General features: G+C 37.9%; 2 protein-coding genes and 1 long non-coding RNA gene across 13 annotated transcripts in view; 1 reads left to right on the top strand and 2 right to left on the bottom strand.

Moving 5' to 3' along the window:
- LOC102901238 overlaps positions 1–3649 on the bottom strand; it is a 108101-nt gene extending 104452 nt beyond the window's left edge. For all 5 annotated transcript variants that reach the window (XR_006600429.1, XR_006600436.1, XR_006600433.1 and 2 more), the window contains exon 1: positions 3513–3649. This is a non-coding gene — a long non-coding RNA (uncharacterized LOC102901238). The remainder of the gene's footprint in view (positions 1–3512) is intronic.
- Positions 3650–3886: 237 nt separating this feature from the next.
- SMIM15 (small integral membrane protein 15) lies at positions 3887–7652 on the top strand. Of its 7 annotated transcripts, none has more exons than XM_019834729.2 (4): positions 3887–4024; positions 5244–5379; positions 5552–5605; positions 6251–7652. In XM_019834729.2, the coding sequence occupies exons 3-4, from the start codon at positions 5590–5592 to the stop codon at positions 6484–6486; spliced, it is 252 nt and encodes an 83-aa protein (XP_019690288.1). In that variant the 5' UTR covers positions 3887–4024; positions 5244–5379; positions 5552–5589; the 3' UTR covers positions 6487–7652. The 7 variants fall into 7 exon arrangements, with proteins under 7 accessions (XP_019690288.1, XP_019690286.1, XP_019690278.1 ...); XM_019834727.1 differs by lacking the exon at positions 3887–4024 and adding an exon at positions 4031–4246; XM_019834719.1 differs by lacking the exon at positions 3887–4024 and adding an exon at positions 4031–4251.
- Positions 7653–13055: 5403 nt separating this feature from the next.
- Positions 13056–20356, bottom strand: part of NDUFAF2 (NADH:ubiquinone oxidoreductase complex assembly factor 2) — a 172001-nt gene continuing 164700 nt past the window's right edge. The window contains exon 4 of the mRNA XM_019838168.3: positions 13056–13384. Coding sequence (XP_019693727.2) covers positions 13136–13384 — 249 coding nt within the window. The 3' untranslated portion in view covers positions 13056–13135. The remainder of the gene's footprint in view (positions 13385–20356) is intronic.

Here is a 20356-nt window from a genome sequence, read left to right as displayed (position 1 = left end):
ATCACAATTACTTTACCTTTCTCCAAACACCTTATTTACTAATCTTTAGGCCTCTTCTTAATGGGGCATCCCTTATTACCTTGAAAACATACAAGTGTTTGGTACTTTAATACAGACTTCACAAATTCACAGGATTTGGGTTATTTCATGATTTGTACAAACCACAAATTAAAATAAAACAGTTTTATCTGTAGGTAGCAATGCTACATCTTGGAATCAATTATTCAAAACAATATTCTAGGTACCAATGTAAGTGATCCCACATAGCTTACTTTCTACTGGGAAAAACAGACGACAAACCAGTAAACAAGTTGTCAGACTGGAGTGCTATGAAAAAAAAATTAAAGTGATAGAGGTAAAGAGGGCTATTGTGAGGAGGTAGCGTCTGCCCTGCAAAGATGAGAATAATGTCCCAAGCAATTTTGGGCCAAAATAGGTTTAACTAGTTATTCTGCTATATATTTATATGCATTCCTTCTGAATTATACAAACTTGCACCGCTCCCTCCTGAATGTTCTTGTTCTTAATTTGAAGACTAATTCTATCTTATAAAAGGTTTTCATTACATCCTTAATTCGTGTATCTGAGAAGTTGAAGACATATGCCTTCTCATTTAAGCAAGTATTTTATAATATTAGCTCATTATTTTAGTATGCATTTCTTGCAAACTATATTTAACAATGGGTGAAAAATAACAATATTTGAAAAAAAATTCCTTGGGTTAGGTCTACATGGATATTCTAAAAAATAGAAATCTTGCGATGCATTGTAAGTAAAACAGGCTGAAAGCAAACGGGCAGAATAGGACCTATTCAGAAGATGAAACTGAAGGGAAGATGGAAGATGGAGTTAATTACTGAGGGAGAGGTCTAATAGTAGTGAAAGCCCAAAACAGAAGTAGAGGTTGAAAGAGATCAGGTATGTGAGATGAAGAGACAAATCAACTGGCAAGGTTGAAGAGAACCTTTTGCACCACACTAGCTCTTTGAGACATGCTGCCACCACCTGGGCAATAAGAAATTCTGAAGTACGGAAAAATTTTAGTTGTGATCGTCAGTTAACAATTATAGAATCAAAACACGTACTTTCATTTTATGAAATCAGTACTTTTTGACAAGTCTTTGGATATTAAAGAAGAGCTGGGATTTTGGCCAGATGTGTTTAGAATCCTGCTCTACTTTTTAGGTCTCTGATTCCTTATCTGTAAAATGGGTAGAAGAATACTATCATTTGGGGTTGTTTAGTCTCAGGATTAGTGATAATAGATATGAAGCATCTAGACCAGTACCTGGTACATAGTAATCACTCAATAAATAGCTTTTGAGAAATTATTATTCTTCAGTATGATCTTGCAAGTACCGCTAATGCCTGATTACTTTTTAAATCATGTAAGTGTGCATTTTAAGACATGTATTTTAATTATGTTTCAATGAAAGGAAAAACTCACAAAATAAAATTTAGGGAAGAAACCAGTTTCATCAAATTAAGTCAAATATGTGAAGATAAATAAGCACAAAATGTTGAACAGGTAAGAAAATTCTCAAGATCTTTAGTCAAGTGTATATTATTATAACAGAATCTTACTCAGATTTTACTCATTCACAATTTTTTTCCATTCACAATTTGACATGAGTCCAGGTGAAATGCGACTTTATACCATACAAGAGAAAAAGACTTTGTAAACAAATGAGAGTAGGATTTACCTTAAGAGAAAAAAGAAAAAAATGATTAAAATTTTGTAATGCTCCATTTTCAAAATACAAGAACAATAAGTAGTGTGAATAGGGAAGGTGGTGTATACACTACACAGGAATTATGTAAAGACAAACCCTCCTTAATAGTGTAAGGTTTTTAAAATTTGGTTCATGAATAAGATTTCTTAAAAATAAATACAAGCAGAGCTTATTTCCTAGTTATTCTAAGTTGGCATTCTAAAAGACATTTGAGAAAGAATAAAAGCCCAATTCAGGATCTTTCCAAATAAATAAGATCTTACGAAAACTGGCTATGTTTCCACTAAATTCTTTGTTTTGTTGCTGCTTATGAATCACAAGTTAGAAAAATGGCCAAATTCAGTCCAACGGACAGAATTTTAAAGCTGAAAGAACACCAGAGACAACCTAGTACACTGTCCACATAAAGAAGAGGAAACAGGCTCAGAGTGACTTATCAGTGTATACAGATCAGCAGAGACCAGGCCTGTGAAACTGAACTCACAGGCTTCGACTCCTCACTACAGAAAATAGTCCACAGTATCTGAACCAATCTTGAAGCCACCTTTCATCAACGCGATGTAGGTTGCAGTAAAGGGCTCGGCTGTGGGAACGCCTATGCTATTCCTGGGCTTACTTACATCCTGTCCTGGAACTGAAAACCAGATCAGTAGCACTAAGCTGTGAAGGCATGGTCTACACTACAACCAAAGGGGAACGGAAGCTTCTTTCTTTCTTACGCACCTTTTCTTGCAACCCAAGACTCTTATGCGTTTACAAGGGAAGCAGCAGAGCAAACCACTGGAAAGGCAATAATTGGGTATACAGTGTATACAAGATGTAAACAAAACAAACACATCTTGGCCTCTCGAGTGAAGGATGTTAAAATACGATCTGACCCCATCCAGGAATTCCTTTTTGAACAAGTTTTTAGAAATCACATAGTTACCTCCAGCAAGTAAAGTATTCGGTATACACAATCCAGTGACTGAGTCTGCTTTTTCTGGCTACTACAGGTACAGGCTAGGTCCAAGCAGCACAAGCTTTGAAACCATCGGCCAAGTTTTCAAACAAGAATGAGTAAGAAAACAACTGCTGCTAATACAACATACAAACATTAACATATGCCCAACGAACAGTATTACAGATCACTAGATTATTTGCCAAAAGCCTGTTCCCTGGTAAATAATAGTTACTGTTGTTACATCTATTTATACATGTCACAGCTTGCTCCTTAAAGAGAACATGCTATAGTCTTTCGAGAATAAAAACCTGCTTTATTTGGCACACAAAAGTGAAGAGGTCTTGCAACATTCGCAGAGGTAGTCAAACAGCCGTTCAGGGCAAGCAATCACATTTGCTCGCAACCAAACGAGAGTTAATCTCTCAGTTCCTGTAGACTAGAAGACAATATTAAACTCACTCTATCTGCTTGTTGACTTTTGAATCCCTTTATTTGTGTACTGAAAGAACAAATATCTCTGTGGGAACTCTATGCCCAGTTTATTTATCAAGTTTACGTTGGGCAAGTATCGACCATTTGTGTATTTGTGTGTGTATGTGAAATGAGTTAGGTTCTCAAATTAAAAACAAACAACAAAAATCCCTCCTCACACACAGGGCTGCATTTTCCTTTAGTAACAAGCTTCAGTGGATCCACCAAGGTCCAGCTGCTTCACTGTCTCCAGTAGGTGAGGCTTTAACTATTGTCCAACCAGAAGACGAGAGGGGCAAGGGGTGGGTGTGACCCAAGAGAAGAAACTCGCCAGAATCCTTCAACAGCCGCTGAGTGACCCTCACCTTGGCTTTGGGCGGATTGTGGAGACCAACTCCTTTCTTGCCGCCGCTCTGGGGTCTGTTTCCAGGAGCTACAGACCTCACCCACCGGGGCCCTCCATCAAGGGTGTGGCTCCAGCACTGGAGGGGGCTGTCCCCTGGCAGGCATCGGGGGCAAAGGCAGAGGGCCCTCAGCGTTCTGGACCGGCTTCTGAAGGCCTGAGCCCACCTGCGCCTTCACGGTCGCCCCTTCGTCCCAGCAGGAGGCGCGGGACTCCGGCTCCCGGCCAGAGACCAGCCAGGGCGCAGCCACACAGCCCGCGCGGCCTCACCTGCCGCTCGCCCATAAGCAGTGCGCCGCCCTACCCCGCCTCTCCGCCCCCGCGAGTCCTGGAAGTCGAGGTCCCGGGACCCACACAACAATGGCGCAGCCGGAAACTCGCCCCTCGACTTCCTCAGGCCCACTGCGGGCTGGGGCCGGCCTGTGGGCGGGACGGGAAAGCTGCGGCTTCCGCCTTCCTGCTTCCGGCCTGGAGGTGAGTTGGGAGTAGGGGTCCGAACCCGAAGACCCGGCCGTGATGCGGAGGGGCTGGTGGCGGCCGCTACAGTTGTTTTGCCCACGGCCCAGAGGAGGCGGCCACTGCACTGGCGGACTGAGCCAGGATTCCCGGGGGCCACCCGCTCTCCGGGACCCGCCGGGCCAGTGCCCGCCGAGGCCGAGGGGAGATTGAACGTGGCCCCCTGGGGCCGGCGGCCGGGTGAGGTAGGGGGAGCAAGAATGAGCAAGGGGAAACAAGGGTGGACGGGGCTTGTGATGGCGTGAAATACCATCAGTTGCAGCTTTGGGAGCCGCGCAGCACTGGTTTGGAGAGCAAGCCCGGGGGAGCCCTTACGCAAGGAAGAGGAGTAATATTTATTCCTCCAAGTGTGGGAGGCGCGCGCGTTTGGGTCCGAAAGTGCACGGGAGCCTTGGTGGCTTATGGACGATAACTTTTTTGTGTTAATGGCTAAAACTTTGCCACAAAGCATGTCCTTCACTTCCGCGTGCCTCGTTTTTTGCAAAGTTCTTTCGCTTGCCTTAGTTAATTCGTTACCGTGCTGGAGAAGCTGAAGAAACAGATGGACCTCTTGTGTACGTTGGGGCCTGCGAATTCAAGGGTAGGGGACAGAAGCTAGAGTATTTAACAATATCCTAGAGTCACTTTAATTAGTGTTCTCTGTTGAAAATATATGAAGAGACCGGTGAAAGGATATTAAAACTGGTGGTAGTTTTCTTGAGTGATGGGATTGTATTTTGTGGTGGTTTTCTGAAAAGAACACGAATTGTAGAATAGACCCCAAAACCGTTAAAGAATAAAGCGAGGTATTTGATTTTGTAATTATGTACCTAGCCCTATAAATTAGTGACAAAAAAGTTCAAGACCCAGGAATGGATATGCTGTAATTTTTTTTTAATATGCCAGTGAGCTTCATAAATAATTTTATTTTTGAAGTAATGTAGTAAAATGCTTGTAATTACTCCCGTAATTAGGATTTTCTTAGAGGGCGTTTGCAGCTGTAGTAATGATTTCTTTCTTCACATTAGGAGGAAATAAATATTCAATGTCTTTGATGTGCCAGGCAATTTTAATATGTCATTTATAGATTGCATATATAGAATTTCGAAGTAACTCCATTTGAAATTGTATTCAAATTATCCTGAACGTTGTAACTGAAACATTTTTTTCTTTTATCTGTTCTTTTCAACCCACCCAGTATATAGAATTTAAATCTTCTCTCACAAGTCTATGGTAGAGCTAAAGAAGAAGAAGACAAGCAAGGGTCATCTGAAATTGTAATTGGCTCACTAATAATCGCAGGACAAAGTTGGAAATAACTACTCAAGCATAAGGTAGATGACTTTTTAAATCTCAGCTGAAATTGTGGATGTATATACACCCATTCCTACCCAAGTGTTCTAATTCTCAGCTTTGAATAGAGGTTGACCCAAACATGAAAGGTTGAAAAGCCTGTGAGGCAAAATAGAAAATGTCACTCAGATCCACACCGTCCTTCCTTAACAGATGGCCCTCCCGTACCGACTCAAAATGGAACAAAATGCATGGCACCTGTTGTGGGTAATTTTCTCCTTTATTAAATTATGTCCTCAAGTAGGAGTCCTCAGAGCCAAAAGAGTACATAAAATAGCATGTGGCTTTTTTGCTCCTATTTCTTTGCATATGAATGTAGATATTTTCATGGCTCCCATAGCTTCTCCTTTTCATTCCTGGAAACAGCCATCCATTACCTCTCTTTCTCCTGGCCTTTCATGTACTCCATGGTTTGTCCTTTTCAAACACCAAATTTGATGATTCATACTTTTGTTAATTAGTACATAAAAGTACTAAGGTTTTGTCCAAAAATGACAGACAGGATTCAGCTGTTGTCTGGAATGAGTGTTTAAAACTCAAAATTCTTACAAAAGTCGACTGCTAATAAAATGTGTCTTGACTATCAAGAATGCGTAGTTCCCGTGGCAGATTGCACGTGGTTTTTACTTTTATCTTTAACTTTACATCTTTTAAGTGTTATCATACTTGGATTAGTTTTTTTTAACTGGAGATATCAGTCTTTATTAAAATAGTACATTTAATGCTTTTTAAAAACAAACTAATGAGTGAAAATGGAATTCTGAGTTAACTGATTGTATGATGTAACTTTTTCAAAATTTGATTAACCACATAGTCTTTTCTCTCGTTGCCTCCCTCCTCCCCTTTCCGAAGACACTACCAAGATGTTTGATATAAAGGCTTGGGCTGAGTATGTTGTGGAATGGGCTGCAAAGGACCCGTATGGCTTCCTTACAACGGTTATTTTGGCCCTTACTCCATTGTTTCTAGCAAGTGCTGTACTGTCCTGGAAATTGGCCAAGATGATTGAAGCCAGGGAAAAGGAACAAAAGAAGAAACAAAAACGTCAAGAAAATATTGCAAAAGCTAAACGACTAAAGAAGGATTGAAGGAATGAACAGGCTCTATAACCAGAGAAAAATCACTTGGAAAATTAAGCAGCTTTGGAAGGACCCACTGAGGTTTCTTTTCTGATTTTTATGACAGTAATTTGTAGTCACTGAAGTCTGAGCACATGGAAGGATCATGTTAGTTGTGGCCTCTACTACTGCAACCTTTAGGCTTTGGTGTAGAAGTCTGTTGACAGTTATTGTAAATTGGCATTTATTCTATAAATTCTTTATAACTGACTTAGTCATTTGCCATTTTGCAGCTTATGTACTGAAACGAAAACATCCTGTGGAGAGAAATGACTATACGTTATGAAATCTTTTCAAATAATGGCTTAGAATGGGGCCCTTTCTGGACAAAAGAAGTTAAGAATGTAAAAATCAAAATTGTCCTGAGGTGAAAAGTGTGCTTTGGCTTAAAAGGCATATAGTATATTATATCTTTTATCATTATTGCTTATTTCTTGGAATAGAATCATTTCTGGCTTTCTCAAAGCCACATATTAACTAATGACTTTTTGTGTTCTGCATTTTCTCATTTTAGCCCTTCAGATAATTATCAGACATTCTGCATTTTTTAAAATCTAATTTTATAAAGAATTCTCTTATTGACTATATAGAATACCACCTACCAGATATAACAGTTTTGGTACTTATGAACACTGCCATTTTCTTAGAGATGTCTTGTTGAGTAGAATAACACTATGATTTAAAGCTTGCAGTAAAAATGCCAAACCTTGTGTTACCTTGGAACCAGTTTACTCTTTCTTGTGCTAAGTAGAAATGTGAAGTAGTTAAAATGTCTTAATTAGATAATTTGCTCATTATATAGATGCCATTTTTTGTTTTTCTTCCATTCTTTGTTTTAACTTACCTAGTAGTGATATTCTACTTTCTGATGAAACAGGTTCATGGTGAAAATTAAAATTTCAAATTTCTTTTAAGGAATTCTTAAAAAGTAATCGTTAAGTTGTAATTCCTAAGTGGTAAAGAAAGGTTTAACATTTGGAAAAATTTTGGTCATCATACCAGTAATTAGATGAAAAAGGTAAATTATGTCAAAATGAGATATGTGTTGAAATTAGAAATAAAGAGCTAAAGGATCTTTCCTTTAGTTAAGTAGATGACTGGAACTTTTTACTATTAAACAGGCTTTTATAAATGCATAGTCCAGTAATTTTATTTGCTGTCAGTATATAATAGCTTATTAATGTTTTCCTCCCCTCTGATAATGAATTTTAAATTACAAAAAATTGTCCACCAGCTTTAGTTTAAAAATGGAACTAGATATTGAAATAAATTTGATACTTTTTTATAAAAAGGTCCTGTTTTTTTTTTAAAGGGGGGCTAATAATAATACAGTAATTAAAAATAGATGACTTTTCAAAGGGTTATGAATTTCATTTGTAGCTAAAAGCATATTTACAAAAGTTGAGGACAGTGTTTCTCAACTACAAATACCTAAGGACTCCTGAGAATGTTGATGGGCTGGTCTGAATAGTACTACTTTATACGTTAGGTTGTCAGTTCCAACGTGGTGCCAGTGTAATGAACATATTGCCACTCCAGTGTTTCGTTATATTACTCAGGTGATCTAGGATATCTAGTGACCTTTTTATTGCCACTGAAGTTTTAATAGTTAGAATTACCATTGCAATTCAAACTGAAAAAACATGCTTCTGTAGATCTACTGGCCCTCCTGGATCTACAGAGCCCATAAGTCTTCCTTATGGTCGGTCACATTTTAGAGTAAAAGTACTGCAGCAAAAGATCTATTCACCATAATTCTCAGTTACCTACTAAAGCTGTGTTTTCATTGGTTCTCATTACAATTTAAAGATATTTAACTGAAATCTTTTTTTTCTATAATTTCTTTTAAAGTCTTAACACATGCCAATTTTGTATTTGTTTGGCATATGCCATTTGTTTCCTCAGGTTTAGCTTTTCCCAACATTTATGGGACCTTTTTTTATATGTGAGATCAAGGTTTCATAATATGTATGTCTATATGTTTGTGTGTATGTGGGGGATTTGGGGGGATGTAAAATAGAGTATTTTGAGGGTTCGGATTCTTCAGAACAATCAATCTTCTCTCACTGCAACAAATAGTACTATTGATGAAAATCCCATTTACTATTAGCCATAATACTTCCTTTAAAAGTTGTCAGGGGCGCCTGGGTGGCGCAGTCAGTTAAGCGTCCGACTTCAGCCAGGTCACGATCTCGCGGTCCGTGAGTTCGAGCCCCGCGTCAGGCTCTGGGCTGATGGCTCGGAGCCTGGAGCCTGCTTCCGATTCTGTGTCTCCCTCTCTCTCTGCCCCTCCCCCGTTCATGCTCTGTCTCTCTCTGTCCCAAAAATAAATAAACGTTGAAAAAAAAAATTAAAAAAAAAAATGTTTAAAAAAAAAAAAAAGTTGTCTATTATGTTGTTTCCTAAGCTTTGAGAGCTAATCTAATCAGTTACCTTTTTATGGCTGGTTTTAGGAAAAACACGGCCTGCCTGTAGACAGATATTTTACCAAAAACAAAAGTTGGTGTGTCAGATTTTGATCCTTGGTATGCATGTGATGAATTTCAGTGTGGTATTACTAGATCAGATATACCTTTTTGGTACAGTGTTTTTTACTTCTTTTTCTTGGAATTCTAGTAAAGCAAATGAAGTAAGCTTACCAAGGTGTGAGCCGGAAAACTAATGTTGAGATACATTATTATTAATAAGTCCTGACCCATTCCTTCTTTCCTTACACATAATGTAAAGGAAAGGGGCCAGGGCCACTTAACACCTCATCTCATATCCTGTTACTGATTCCTATTAAGGAATGATTGTCTTTATATTGCAGTTGGTTATAGTATCACTCTGATTTACTTCATATCTGGAATATATGTGGAATATACATATATATATATATATATACACACACACACACACACACACACATACACACACTCACACAAATATATGTATTTCTCGAACATTAAAACATTCCATTTTCAAATACCACCAGTTTGGGAAATATAAAATAAAATTTAGGATTATTCCTACACGATTTCTTAGAAGCTTTTAACTTAATTTGACTATCATAGACTTCTCACTGCTGTTTCTTTCCCCAGAGAACATAAACACTTTGAGAAAGCCTGTTCTAAATAAATTCAGGTTACATTTTACTTTATTTTATTTTTGTTTTTTGTTTTGCTTTGTTTGGTGATATCAGGTTACAATTTATTTGTTTTTAAAAAATTTTCAAGGTTTATTTTAGAGAGAGTACGGGAAGGGCAGAGTGAGAGAGAGAATCGTAAGTAGGCCCTATACTCAGCGTGGATCTTGATGCAGGGCTCTATCCCTTGACCCTAGGATCATGACCTGAGCCGAAATCAAACACTCAACTGAGTTGAGCCACCCAGGTGCCCCAAGATCAGATTACATTTTAAATAGTGTGGTTAATGAGGTAGCATTAAAAAAATAAGGTATTGGCTCAAGGCTGATTCAATTAAGAAATAAATGATAGCCAGATATCAGTAAAAGTAGGAATGGAAAAGAATAACAGATAATGGGAAAGTTTTTTTCCTCCATTTTTATTGATTTTCAACTTCACATATCCAAGGCATAGCTGATAGGCTAGATTTATATGATTAACCCCAATAGTCAACACATTTTCTATACTTTAACAGGCAAAAATCTGTTTGCATGTGTAGCACATGCATGGGAAATCAAGGATTTACCTCTGAGAAAGCACTTGAAGTATATCTGACACTTAACTTGGAACATTTTTACTTTTGGAATTAAAAAAACTTTGCATAGGGTTGAAGTTGGTCTTGAAGCAGTATGGACATGTTTATTAAAACAAAACTTGTGAGTGTCCAAAATATAACAATTTAAAATACAAAATGTGGCAGACAAACTAATATTTAACACTTTAATTCTGCTTTGCATGTGTCTGGCATAAAAGCCAAATATAGAAAAGATTGCATAGAAAGGTAATTTAAATTAGGCCAAGGTTTTTAGGTTCAGTTTTTATGTAGGACATACAGCTCTGTTCCCTTGCCATCTAACAGTGCCACCAGATATCCAAAAAATGTTAGTCTTGAGGAAGAGTCTGGATGTATTACTAGAACTGTCATTTCCACTTCTTGAAATCACCTTATTTATTTTAATGTTTATTTATTTTTGAGAGACAGGGCATGAACGGGGGAGCGTCAGAGAGAGGGAGACACAGAATCTGAAGCAGGCTCCAGGCTCTGAGCTGTCGTCACAGACCCCGACGTGGGGCTCGAACTCAGGGACTGTGAGATCATGACCTGAGCTGAAGTTGGACGCTTAACCGACTAAGCCACCCAGGCACCCCTTGAAATCACTTTAAAAGTGCATGCTCCAGGGGCACCTGGCTGACTCAGTGGAGCATGTGACTCTTGATCTCAGGGTTGTAAGTTCAAGCCCAACATTGGGTGTGAGATTACTTAAAAATAAAATCTTTAAAAAAAAGTGTGCTCTACCAAAAATGGTGGGCCAGTGTCATACTCAGGTATTTTCCCACAAGGACTTCTGGTTAAGATTTTCTTTTGCTGCTTATGTGAAACAAGTATTTTATTTATTTATTTTATGCCTCCCCTAGTTTTTTGTATTTTTTTAAAGTTTTTGTTTAAATTCCAGTTAGTTATGTTAACATACAGTGTGATATTAGTTTCAGGCGTACAATATAGTGATTCAGCACTTCCATACATCACCCAGTGCTTATCATAGCAACTGTCCTCCTTAATTCCCATCACCTATTTATTTCACCTGTCCTCCCACCCATCTCCCCTCTGGTAACCATCAGTTTGTTTTCTGTCGTTAATAAAACAAGTTTTTTAAAATGAAAACATAAAAATTAAAGTTAATGTAAATTCTGTCATAACATTAAGATATTTACAAACTACAAGGCAAACGTTTATAAAAAGATATGTATGGAATACATTTAATAAGCTAATAGGAATTTGGCAGTAGACGTATTCTAGCATGTTAGAAAATTTGCAGTTTTTCTTGTAACCCAGGACTCAAGAACATCTTAATTATAATCAATTGTACTATAAATTTTACCTCTTTATACTGCGTGGTGGCTAGTTCTTTTTTTGCCTCTATGGTAAAATGTAACATTACTTTGTAATGATATAGAGACAGAATGGTTAACCTCATATTAACAGGGTTGCTGGAATGTTAGTATTATCACCAAGTGGCTTTTGTGGTATTCATTAACTATGTCATAATTACATTTGATTATTTGTTTTAATATTACATTTTATAAAGTATTTTTCTGATATTTATTTCTTAAGCAATTAAATTTTTTTACCTTCTATTAAATAAAAGTATTAACCTATGTGTTTTTAGGAATTCACTGTTAAAATACTTAACCAAGGATTTCCTTATAGAGCACTGAAATTTGGATCACTTATTCAGTACATATTTATTGAGCATCTATTATAATGCCACACACAGAGAAGAACTCTGTATTAGCAACAAAAACTTGTTTGTGCACTTCAGAAAACTTGACCCTTCAAAAATATTTTTGTATAATAAAAGGTATATATGAGCCTACATGGCTCAGTCTGTTAGGCATCTGACCCTTGGTTGTAGCTCAGGTCATGATCTCCTGGTTCACGGGATTGAGCCCCAGGGGCTCTGTGCTAACAGGGTGGAGCCTGCTTGGGATTTTCTCTCTCTCCTCTCTGTCCATCTCCCACTCATCTTCTTTCTCTCTCTCTCTCTTTCTCAAAACAAATAAACATTAGAAAAATACTTTTGTATGATAATGAGTGTTTTAACATCACCTGTCTACATTTTTCTTCAATATACGAGCCACTAGAATCCCTCCTGTCACTGGAATTGCTCAGAACCCTATGTTTCATTTTCTTAAGATAATTTTTAATCTCCTAGAACTCCAGTTGTACCATTTCTCTGTTTAAGACTTTTGCGATAGATTGGCTACTTGTATTGGTCCTAATTCCTCACTTCAAACGCCAACCTTAATCCTGCCATAAGCTAGTTTTAGTCTCATCCACTCATCATGGCCTTTTTTTTTTTTTCATATCCATTTCTCAACTAAATTTTCTTGGCCTTCACATAATCCAAGATCATGTTTTTTATTAATCCTTTAGAATCTTACAAGCAGTCTTCTCACTTTTTTTTTTTTTTAATTGGGTAATTTAGGAGAGCTCACTAACTACCCTTATTTCTATCATGATATATACGTTAGGGCTCCTAAATGATCATAAGGATCCAAAATGTACTGAGCATTTAAAGTGACAGGATCCTTCTCAAAGGAGCAATCTTAACAGGATCCTTCTCAAGGGAGCAATCTTAACAGACACATTAATAAACAGAATGATGACTAAAGCAAATGAAGGAGTTAAGTCTAAAAGAAGTCAGGTTTAGGGGCACCTGGCTGGCTCAGTCAGTAGTGTGCAAAAAGAGCTCCACGTTGGGTGGAGAGAGAACTTAAAAATCTTAAAGAAAAAAAGGTTTCTATAGTTCATAACCTCACATTTCTTATGCATACTAAAAATGAATTCTAAGCTTACTGGGATAGAGAACTATTGTACAGTCAGAAAATAAAGTAATCTTTATTCATTTTATTGTTTAAAAAGTTACATACAAATGAAGTATTACCACAGTGCATTCATTGATTGGGGTTCTTGCCGCCTTGTGGCATCCAGGATCCTGGTTGAAAGGTTTTACCAGTGCTGGTGGGAGCCACTGAGGGTTCTTCCTTTCCAAAGTATGGAGCAGAGGCGTGGCCTTTGATCTGAGTCTGAACTGGTGGAGCCAAAAGTTCTTCGTTCTCTTTGCTAAGGAGTTTTTCCTCTTCATAAAGGTCTTGGCTTTTCCTTTTAACGACTTCTCTATTTTTTTCATTCTTTAGGATTTCCTGCATATATATATTAATGAAAGAAATTATTAAATTTCTAATTAGAAGAATTAGGTTTTATGAAACTAAATAAAAACTAATAGGTTTTATGAAAATAAAAAAGCCAATAAAAATGTATATATATGATACTTGCTTTTACATTTAAATAATACATAGATAGGCACAGGGCAAGTTGAAAAAAAAAACTATCTGATAATATACCAGTGTTCTTTGAATTAAACAGCTCTGCCATCATATACCATAATAAGGTGTGAAGGACCATAAAATAAAAATATTTACTACCCAAGAAGTGAAACTACTTAACATGAAATACTACACAAGAGCATAAGTCACTCTCTCAAAGATCTTAAGCTTAGCAGCTATATTCTGGCTCACAACTGATAAGTGATTGCACTTTCTGCTGGAGATGAAGTGAAGGTGACAATGGCCTCAGAAAGATGCTCCTACCAATCTATTTTTCTGTGGAATTAAAGCATGGATGCTACTGCCACCCCCTAAAGCGCCAGACCCAAGTCCCATCTGTGTCCCTTTCTGTTCTGGGGTGGTGTGGCAGTGAGGAGGAGGAGGAGGATGGAATCAGAGTTTAGCATGCCCCAGACACCAGTGGCAGAGAGGCACTCTCAGAAAGGCTTCCTCTGGGAATGCAAGCTGGTGCAGCCACTCTGGAAAACAGTATGGAGGTTCCTCAAAAAACTGAAAATAGAACTACCCTACAACCCAGAAATTGCACTGCTAGGTATTTATCCAAGGGATACAGGTATGCTGTTTTGAAGGGACACATGCACCCCCATGTTTATAGCAGCACTATCCACAATAGCCAAAGTATGGAAAGAGCTCAAATGTCCATCGATGGATGAATGGATAAAGAAGATGGGGTAGATCTATATCTATCTATCTATCTATCTATCTATCTATCTATCTATCTATCTATCTATCTATCTATCTATCCATCCATACACACACAATGGAGTATTACTCGGCAATCCAAAAGAATGAAATCTTGCCATTTGCAACTACACGGATGGAACTGGAGAGTAATATGCTAAGTGAAATTAGTCAAAGAAAGACAAAAATCATATGACTTCACTCCTATAAGGACTTTAAGAGACAAAACAGATGAACATAAGGGAAGGGAAACAAAAATAATATAAAAAAACAGGGAGAGGGACAAAACAGAAGAGACCCATAAATATGGAGAACAAACTGGGGGTTATGGGAGGGGTTGTTGGAGAGGGGATGGGCTAAATGGGTAAGGGGCACTAAGGAATCTACTGAAATCATTGTTGCACTATATGCTAACTAATTTGGATGTACATTTAAAAAAATAAAAAAACAAAAAAAATGCTTCCTCAAATCAGTGCAAGCTATTTGTACAATGCAGTTCAGTCCCTAAGAGTTGCTATTCTACCTCGAAAGATCTATATCCCCAAATTACTGTATTTCATTGAATACAATCGAAACACTGAATTTTAGATTTAAGAAGCATCACTGTTACATATCCCACTAAAAAGGGCAAACTCTACATATCCTCATTTCAGAGTTGTTAAAATTTGAAAAGATGTGCGTCTTAAAAACATGAAATATAGTCATTACATCTTTTATCTTTACTGATTCCTTCTTCCTCTTCTATCTTAATTCCTTTGAAATGGGTAATATTTTTAAAAGTTCTTTTTGCTTATCTGTATTTAAAAAATTTTCCTTAACATATGTTATGTATGAAAAAAACTGAATGATAATGAAACTAATATTTGACAACACTGACAAAAACAAATTGGTGCAGCTACTCTGGAAAACAGAATGGAGGTTCCTCAAAAAGTTAAAAATAGAAGTATCCTATGATACAACAATTGCACTACTACCTATTTACCCTAAGGATACAATAATACAGATTCAAAGGGATACATGCACCGTGATGTTTGTGGCAGCATCCAGTGATGAATGGATAAAGAATATGTGAGATGTACACACACACACACACACACACACACACACACACACACAAAAATTTTTTTAATGTTTCTTTTTGAGAGCATGAGCAGGGTAGGGACAGAGAGAGACAGACACACAAAATCCAAAGCAGGCTTCAGGCTCTGAGCTGTCAGCGCAGAGCCTGCCGTGAGTTTCGGACACACAAACTGCAGGATCATGACCCGAGCCAAAGTTGGATGCTTAACCACTAAGCCACCCAGGTGCCCCAAGAGTAGTCAGATTTTTAAGCATCCTGTTGAATTCTCAGGTGAAGTGACGATGCATCACAAAGAAAATTTCTCCCTTGGGGTGCCTAGGTGGCTCAGTAGGCTAAGCGTCCGACTTCGGCTCAGGTCATGATCTTGGGGTTTGTGAGTTCGAGCCCCGCATCAGGCTCTGTGCTGGGAGCTCAAAGCCTGGAGCCTGCTTGGGATTCTGTCTCCCTCTTTGCCCCTCCCCCACCCAAACTCGGTGTCTCTCTCTCTCTCTCTCTCTCTCTTTCTCAAAAATAAACATTAGGGGGGCCTGGGTGGCGCAGTCGGTTAAGCGTCCGACTTCAGCCAGGTCACGATCTCGCGGTCCGTGAGTTCGAGCCCCGCGTCGGGCTCTGGGCTGATGGCTCGGAGCCTGGAGCCTGTTTCCGATTCTGTGTCTCCCTCTCTCTCTGCCCCTCCCCCGTTCATGCTCTGTCTCTCTCTGTCGCAAAAATAAATAAACGTTGAAAAAAAAAATTAAAAAAAAAATAAACATTAAAAAATTAAAAAAAAATAAAAAAAAAAAGGAAATCTCTCAATATGATACTGGAGATACTGGAAGTAGACAAAAATACTTTTCCACATCTCCATACACTTTAGTACCCTCTGTGACCTACTGTGTCTTCATGGAAGTTCTTGGAGCAGAATGAAAGCTACGGGACAGGGTTGAACTTACACTATTAACCAACCACAGGTAGCAAAACGCTACTGAGAAGTTCCTATGCAGCTTGTTTGGTTTTGGTTTAAGAGGATCAGTCACATGGCCTGAAGCTGCCCATACCTGCTTTATTTACTTCAGCTCTACTGCTGCAGTCTTCCAGCTGGCATAAGCCTCTAGCTTCTGCATAAAGGAAAACTGAGGGCAGAGAGCTGTTCTTTCTTTTGCTCTGTTTTCACATTTCTCTTCATTCACCATTACTCTACCAAATCAGTTTGGTAACTGCCAACAACAGCCATCTAGGCAAACAAAAAGCCAATATGAATACATTAATTATTTTAACCTATGAAGATAGATTAAAAATTTCAGAGTTGAAAAACATGGAGATTATAATTTCTCCTAGAAAAGAATTTACTTCTTTTTTCTTTTTTAAAAAACTAATTGTTACCAGACCCCTCCTAACGGCTTCCAGGAAAATTAAACAGAACATAAATCATGTATGAAAGGAAATCTAGTTTTGTAAATATTTGTAATAGATAAAATGAAAGTACTTAGGTAGAAAAAATAGGAATTTGTGCACTTAAAGATAAACATCATTTTTAATAAAGCCTATTTTACAGTAGAAATTACCATAAAATAAGAATTCCTCCTTATATTTCTTTTGAACAACACCTTACGTCTCAATATGTTCATCAATAAAAACAGTATGTTTGTTTCAATGTGTAGAGATAAACCAAGAGCAAACAGGTCTTCCTTCAGATAAATGTTTATATGTTTAAAAAAATCCTTTTATTTGCTGCTTTTTAAAAAAATTATTATTTTTAACATTTATTTATTATTGAGAGTCAGAGAGAGACCGAGCATGAGCATGGGAGGGACAGAGAGAGGGGGAGACACAGAATCAAGAGCAGGCTCCAGGCTCTGAGCTGTCAGCACAGAGCCTGACATGGGGCTCAAACTCACAAACCGTGAGATCAAGACCTGAGCCAGGTGCTTAACCAGGCACCCCTATTTGCTGGTTTTCTCCCCTGACAGTATTTTTCAACATAAAAAAAGATAGTTGTTTCACTTGCATTGTACCACAATTTACTTAATGAGCAGACCTACTGTTGTCTCCAATATTACACATTTTCATTTAAAAAAATAGCACCCTGATGACCATCCACACATTCGCTGTCCCTGAAACACAGTTGCAATGCCAAAATACCTCTTACTAGCTGGGACACCAAGAAGGTCACTTAACTTTTTTCAATCTCAGTTTATCTGAAAATGGGAATGAAGTGACTGTGTATATATAAATATTTACATGTCAAGTACTCATCTGTATACTGTTCACATTGATAGGCTTTCTGAAAGTTTGTGGTTAAGACCATGGGCTCTACTGGGTGTTGTATGTAAGTGATGAATCACTGAATTCTGCTCCTGAATCCAATACTGTACTGCATGTTAACTACAATTTAAATAAAAACATGAAAAAAAAAAAAAAAAAGACCATGGGCTCTGAAGCAAGACTACCTGCATATAAATGCCAGTTTGGCCATGTACTAGCTATGTGACCCCATCAGTGTTGCTTAACCTCTCTGTGTTTCAGTTTCCTCATGTGTAAAATGAAGACAACAATGCTGTCTTCTTCAATGGGCTGTTCTAAGGACTGCACAAGAATGGACTGCTGGGCAATGATAAGACAATAGAAGAGGGTACAGGTGACTTTTTAAACAGTGGACTTTTTTTTTTTAAATCACTTTATTTATTTATTTATTTATTTATTTATTTATTTATTTATTTATTTATTTATAATATATGAAACTTATTGTCAAATTGGTTTCCATACAACACCCAGTGCTCATCCCAAAAGATGCCCTCTTCAACACCCATCACCCACCCTCCCCTTCCTCCCACCCCCCATCAACCCTCAGTTTATCCTCAGTTTTTTTTTATTATTATTTTTTTATTTTTATTTTTTTTTAATATATGAAATTTATTGACAAATTGGTTTCCATACAACACCCAGTGCTCATCCCAAAACTTATCCTCAGTTTTTAAGAGTCTCTTATGCTTTGGCTCTCTTCCACTCTAACCTTTTTTTTTTCTTCCCCTCCCTCATGGGATTCTGTTAAGTTTCTCAGGATCCACATAAGAGTGAAAACATATGGTATCTGTCTTTCTCTGAATGGCTTATTTCACTTAGCATCACACTCTCCAGTTCCATCGACGTTGCTACAAAGGGCCATATTTCATTCTTTCTCATTGCCACGTAGTACTCCATTGTGTATATAAACCACAATTTCTTTATCCATTCATCAGTAGATGGACATTTAGGCTCTTTCCACAATTTGGCTATTGTTGAGAGTGCTGCTATAAACATTGGGGTACAAGTGCCTCTATGCATCAGCACTCCTGTGTCCCTTGGGTAAATTCCTAGCAGTGCTACTGCTGGGTCATAAGGTAGGTCTATTTTTAATTTTTTGAGGAACCTCCACGCTGTTTTCCAGAGTGGCTGCACCAGTTTGCATTCCCACCAACAGTGCAAGAGGGTTCCCGTTTCTCCACATCCTCTCCAGCATCTATAGTCTCCTGATTTGTTCATTTTGGCCACTCTGACTGGTGTAAGGTGATATCTGAGTGTGGTTTTGATTTGTATTTCCCTGATGAGGAGCGACGTTGAGCATCTTTTCATGTGCCTGTTGGCCATCCGGATGTCTTCTTTAGAGAAGTGTCTATTCACGTTTTCTGCCCATTTCTTCACTGGGTTATTTGTTTTTCGGGTGTGAAGTTTGGTGAGCTCTTTATAGATTTTGGATACTAGCCCTTTATCCAATATGTCATTTGCAAATATCTTTTCCCATCCTATTGGTTGCCTTTTAGTTTTGTTGGTTGTTTCCTTTGCTGTGCAGAAGCATTTTAGCTTCATAAGGTCCCAGTAATTCACGTTTGCTTTTAATTCCCTTGCCTTTGGGGATGTGTCGAGTAAGAGATTGCTGCAGCTGATGTAAGAGAGGTCTTTTCCTGCTTTCTCCTCTAGGGTTTTGATGGTTTCCTGTCTCACATTCAGGTCCTTTATCCATTTTGAGTTTATTTTTGTGAATGGTGTGAGAAAGTGGTCTAGTTTCAACCTTCTGCATGTTGCTGTCCAGTTCTCCCAGCACCATTTGTTAAAGAGACTGTCTTTTTTCCATTGGATATTCTTTACTGCTTTGTCAAATATTAGTTGGCCATACTTTTGTGGGTCTAGTTCTGGAGTTTCTATTCTATTCCATTGGTCTATGTGTCTGTTTTTGTGCCAATACCATGCTGTCTTGATGATTACAGCTTTGTAGTAGAGGCTAATGTCTGGGATTGTGATGCCTCCTGCTTTGGTCTTCTTCTTCAAAATTACTTTGGCTATTCAGGGCCTTTTATGATTCCATATGAATTTTAGGATTGCTTGTTCTAGCTTCGAGAAGAATGCTGGTGCAATTTTGATTGGGATTGCATTGAATGTGTAGATAGCTTTGGGTAGTATTGACATTTTAATAATATTTATTCTTCCAACCCATGAGCATGGAATGTTTTTCCATTTCTTTATATCTTCTTCAATTTCCTTCATAAGCTTTCTATAGTTTTCAGCACACAGATCTTTTACATCTTTGGTTAGATTTATTCCTAGGTATTTTATGCTTCTTGGTGCAATTGTGAATGGGATCAGTTTCTTTATTTGTCTTTCTGTTGCTTCATTAGTAGTGTATAGGAATGCAAGTGATTTCTGTACATTGATTTTGTATCCTGCAACTTTGCTGCATTCCTGTATCAGTTCTAGCAGACTTTTGGTGGAGTCTATCGGATTTTCCATGTATAATATCATGTCATCTGCAAAAAGTGAAAGCTTGACTTCATCTTTGCCAATTTTGATGCCTTTGATTTCCTTTTACTATCTGATTGCTGATGCTAGCATTTCCAACACTATGTTAAACAACAGCAGTGAGAATGGACATCCCTGTCATGTTCCTGATCTCAGGGGGAAAGCTCTCAGTTTTTCCCCATTGAGGATGATATTAGCTGTGGGCTTTTCATAAATGGCTTTTATGATGTTTAAGTATGTTCCTTCTATCCCGA

The sequence above is a fragment of the Felis catus genome, chromosome A1 (genome assembly GCF_018350175.1).
Source record: "Felis catus isolate Fca126 chromosome A1, F.catus_Fca126_mat1.0, whole genome shotgun sequence".
NCBI classification, from domain to species: domain Eukaryota; kingdom Metazoa; phylum Chordata; class Mammalia; order Carnivora; family Felidae; genus Felis; species Felis catus.
The sequence above is the reverse complement of the archived record's forward strand: the minus strand, read 5'-3'. Positions and strand labels throughout refer to the sequence as shown.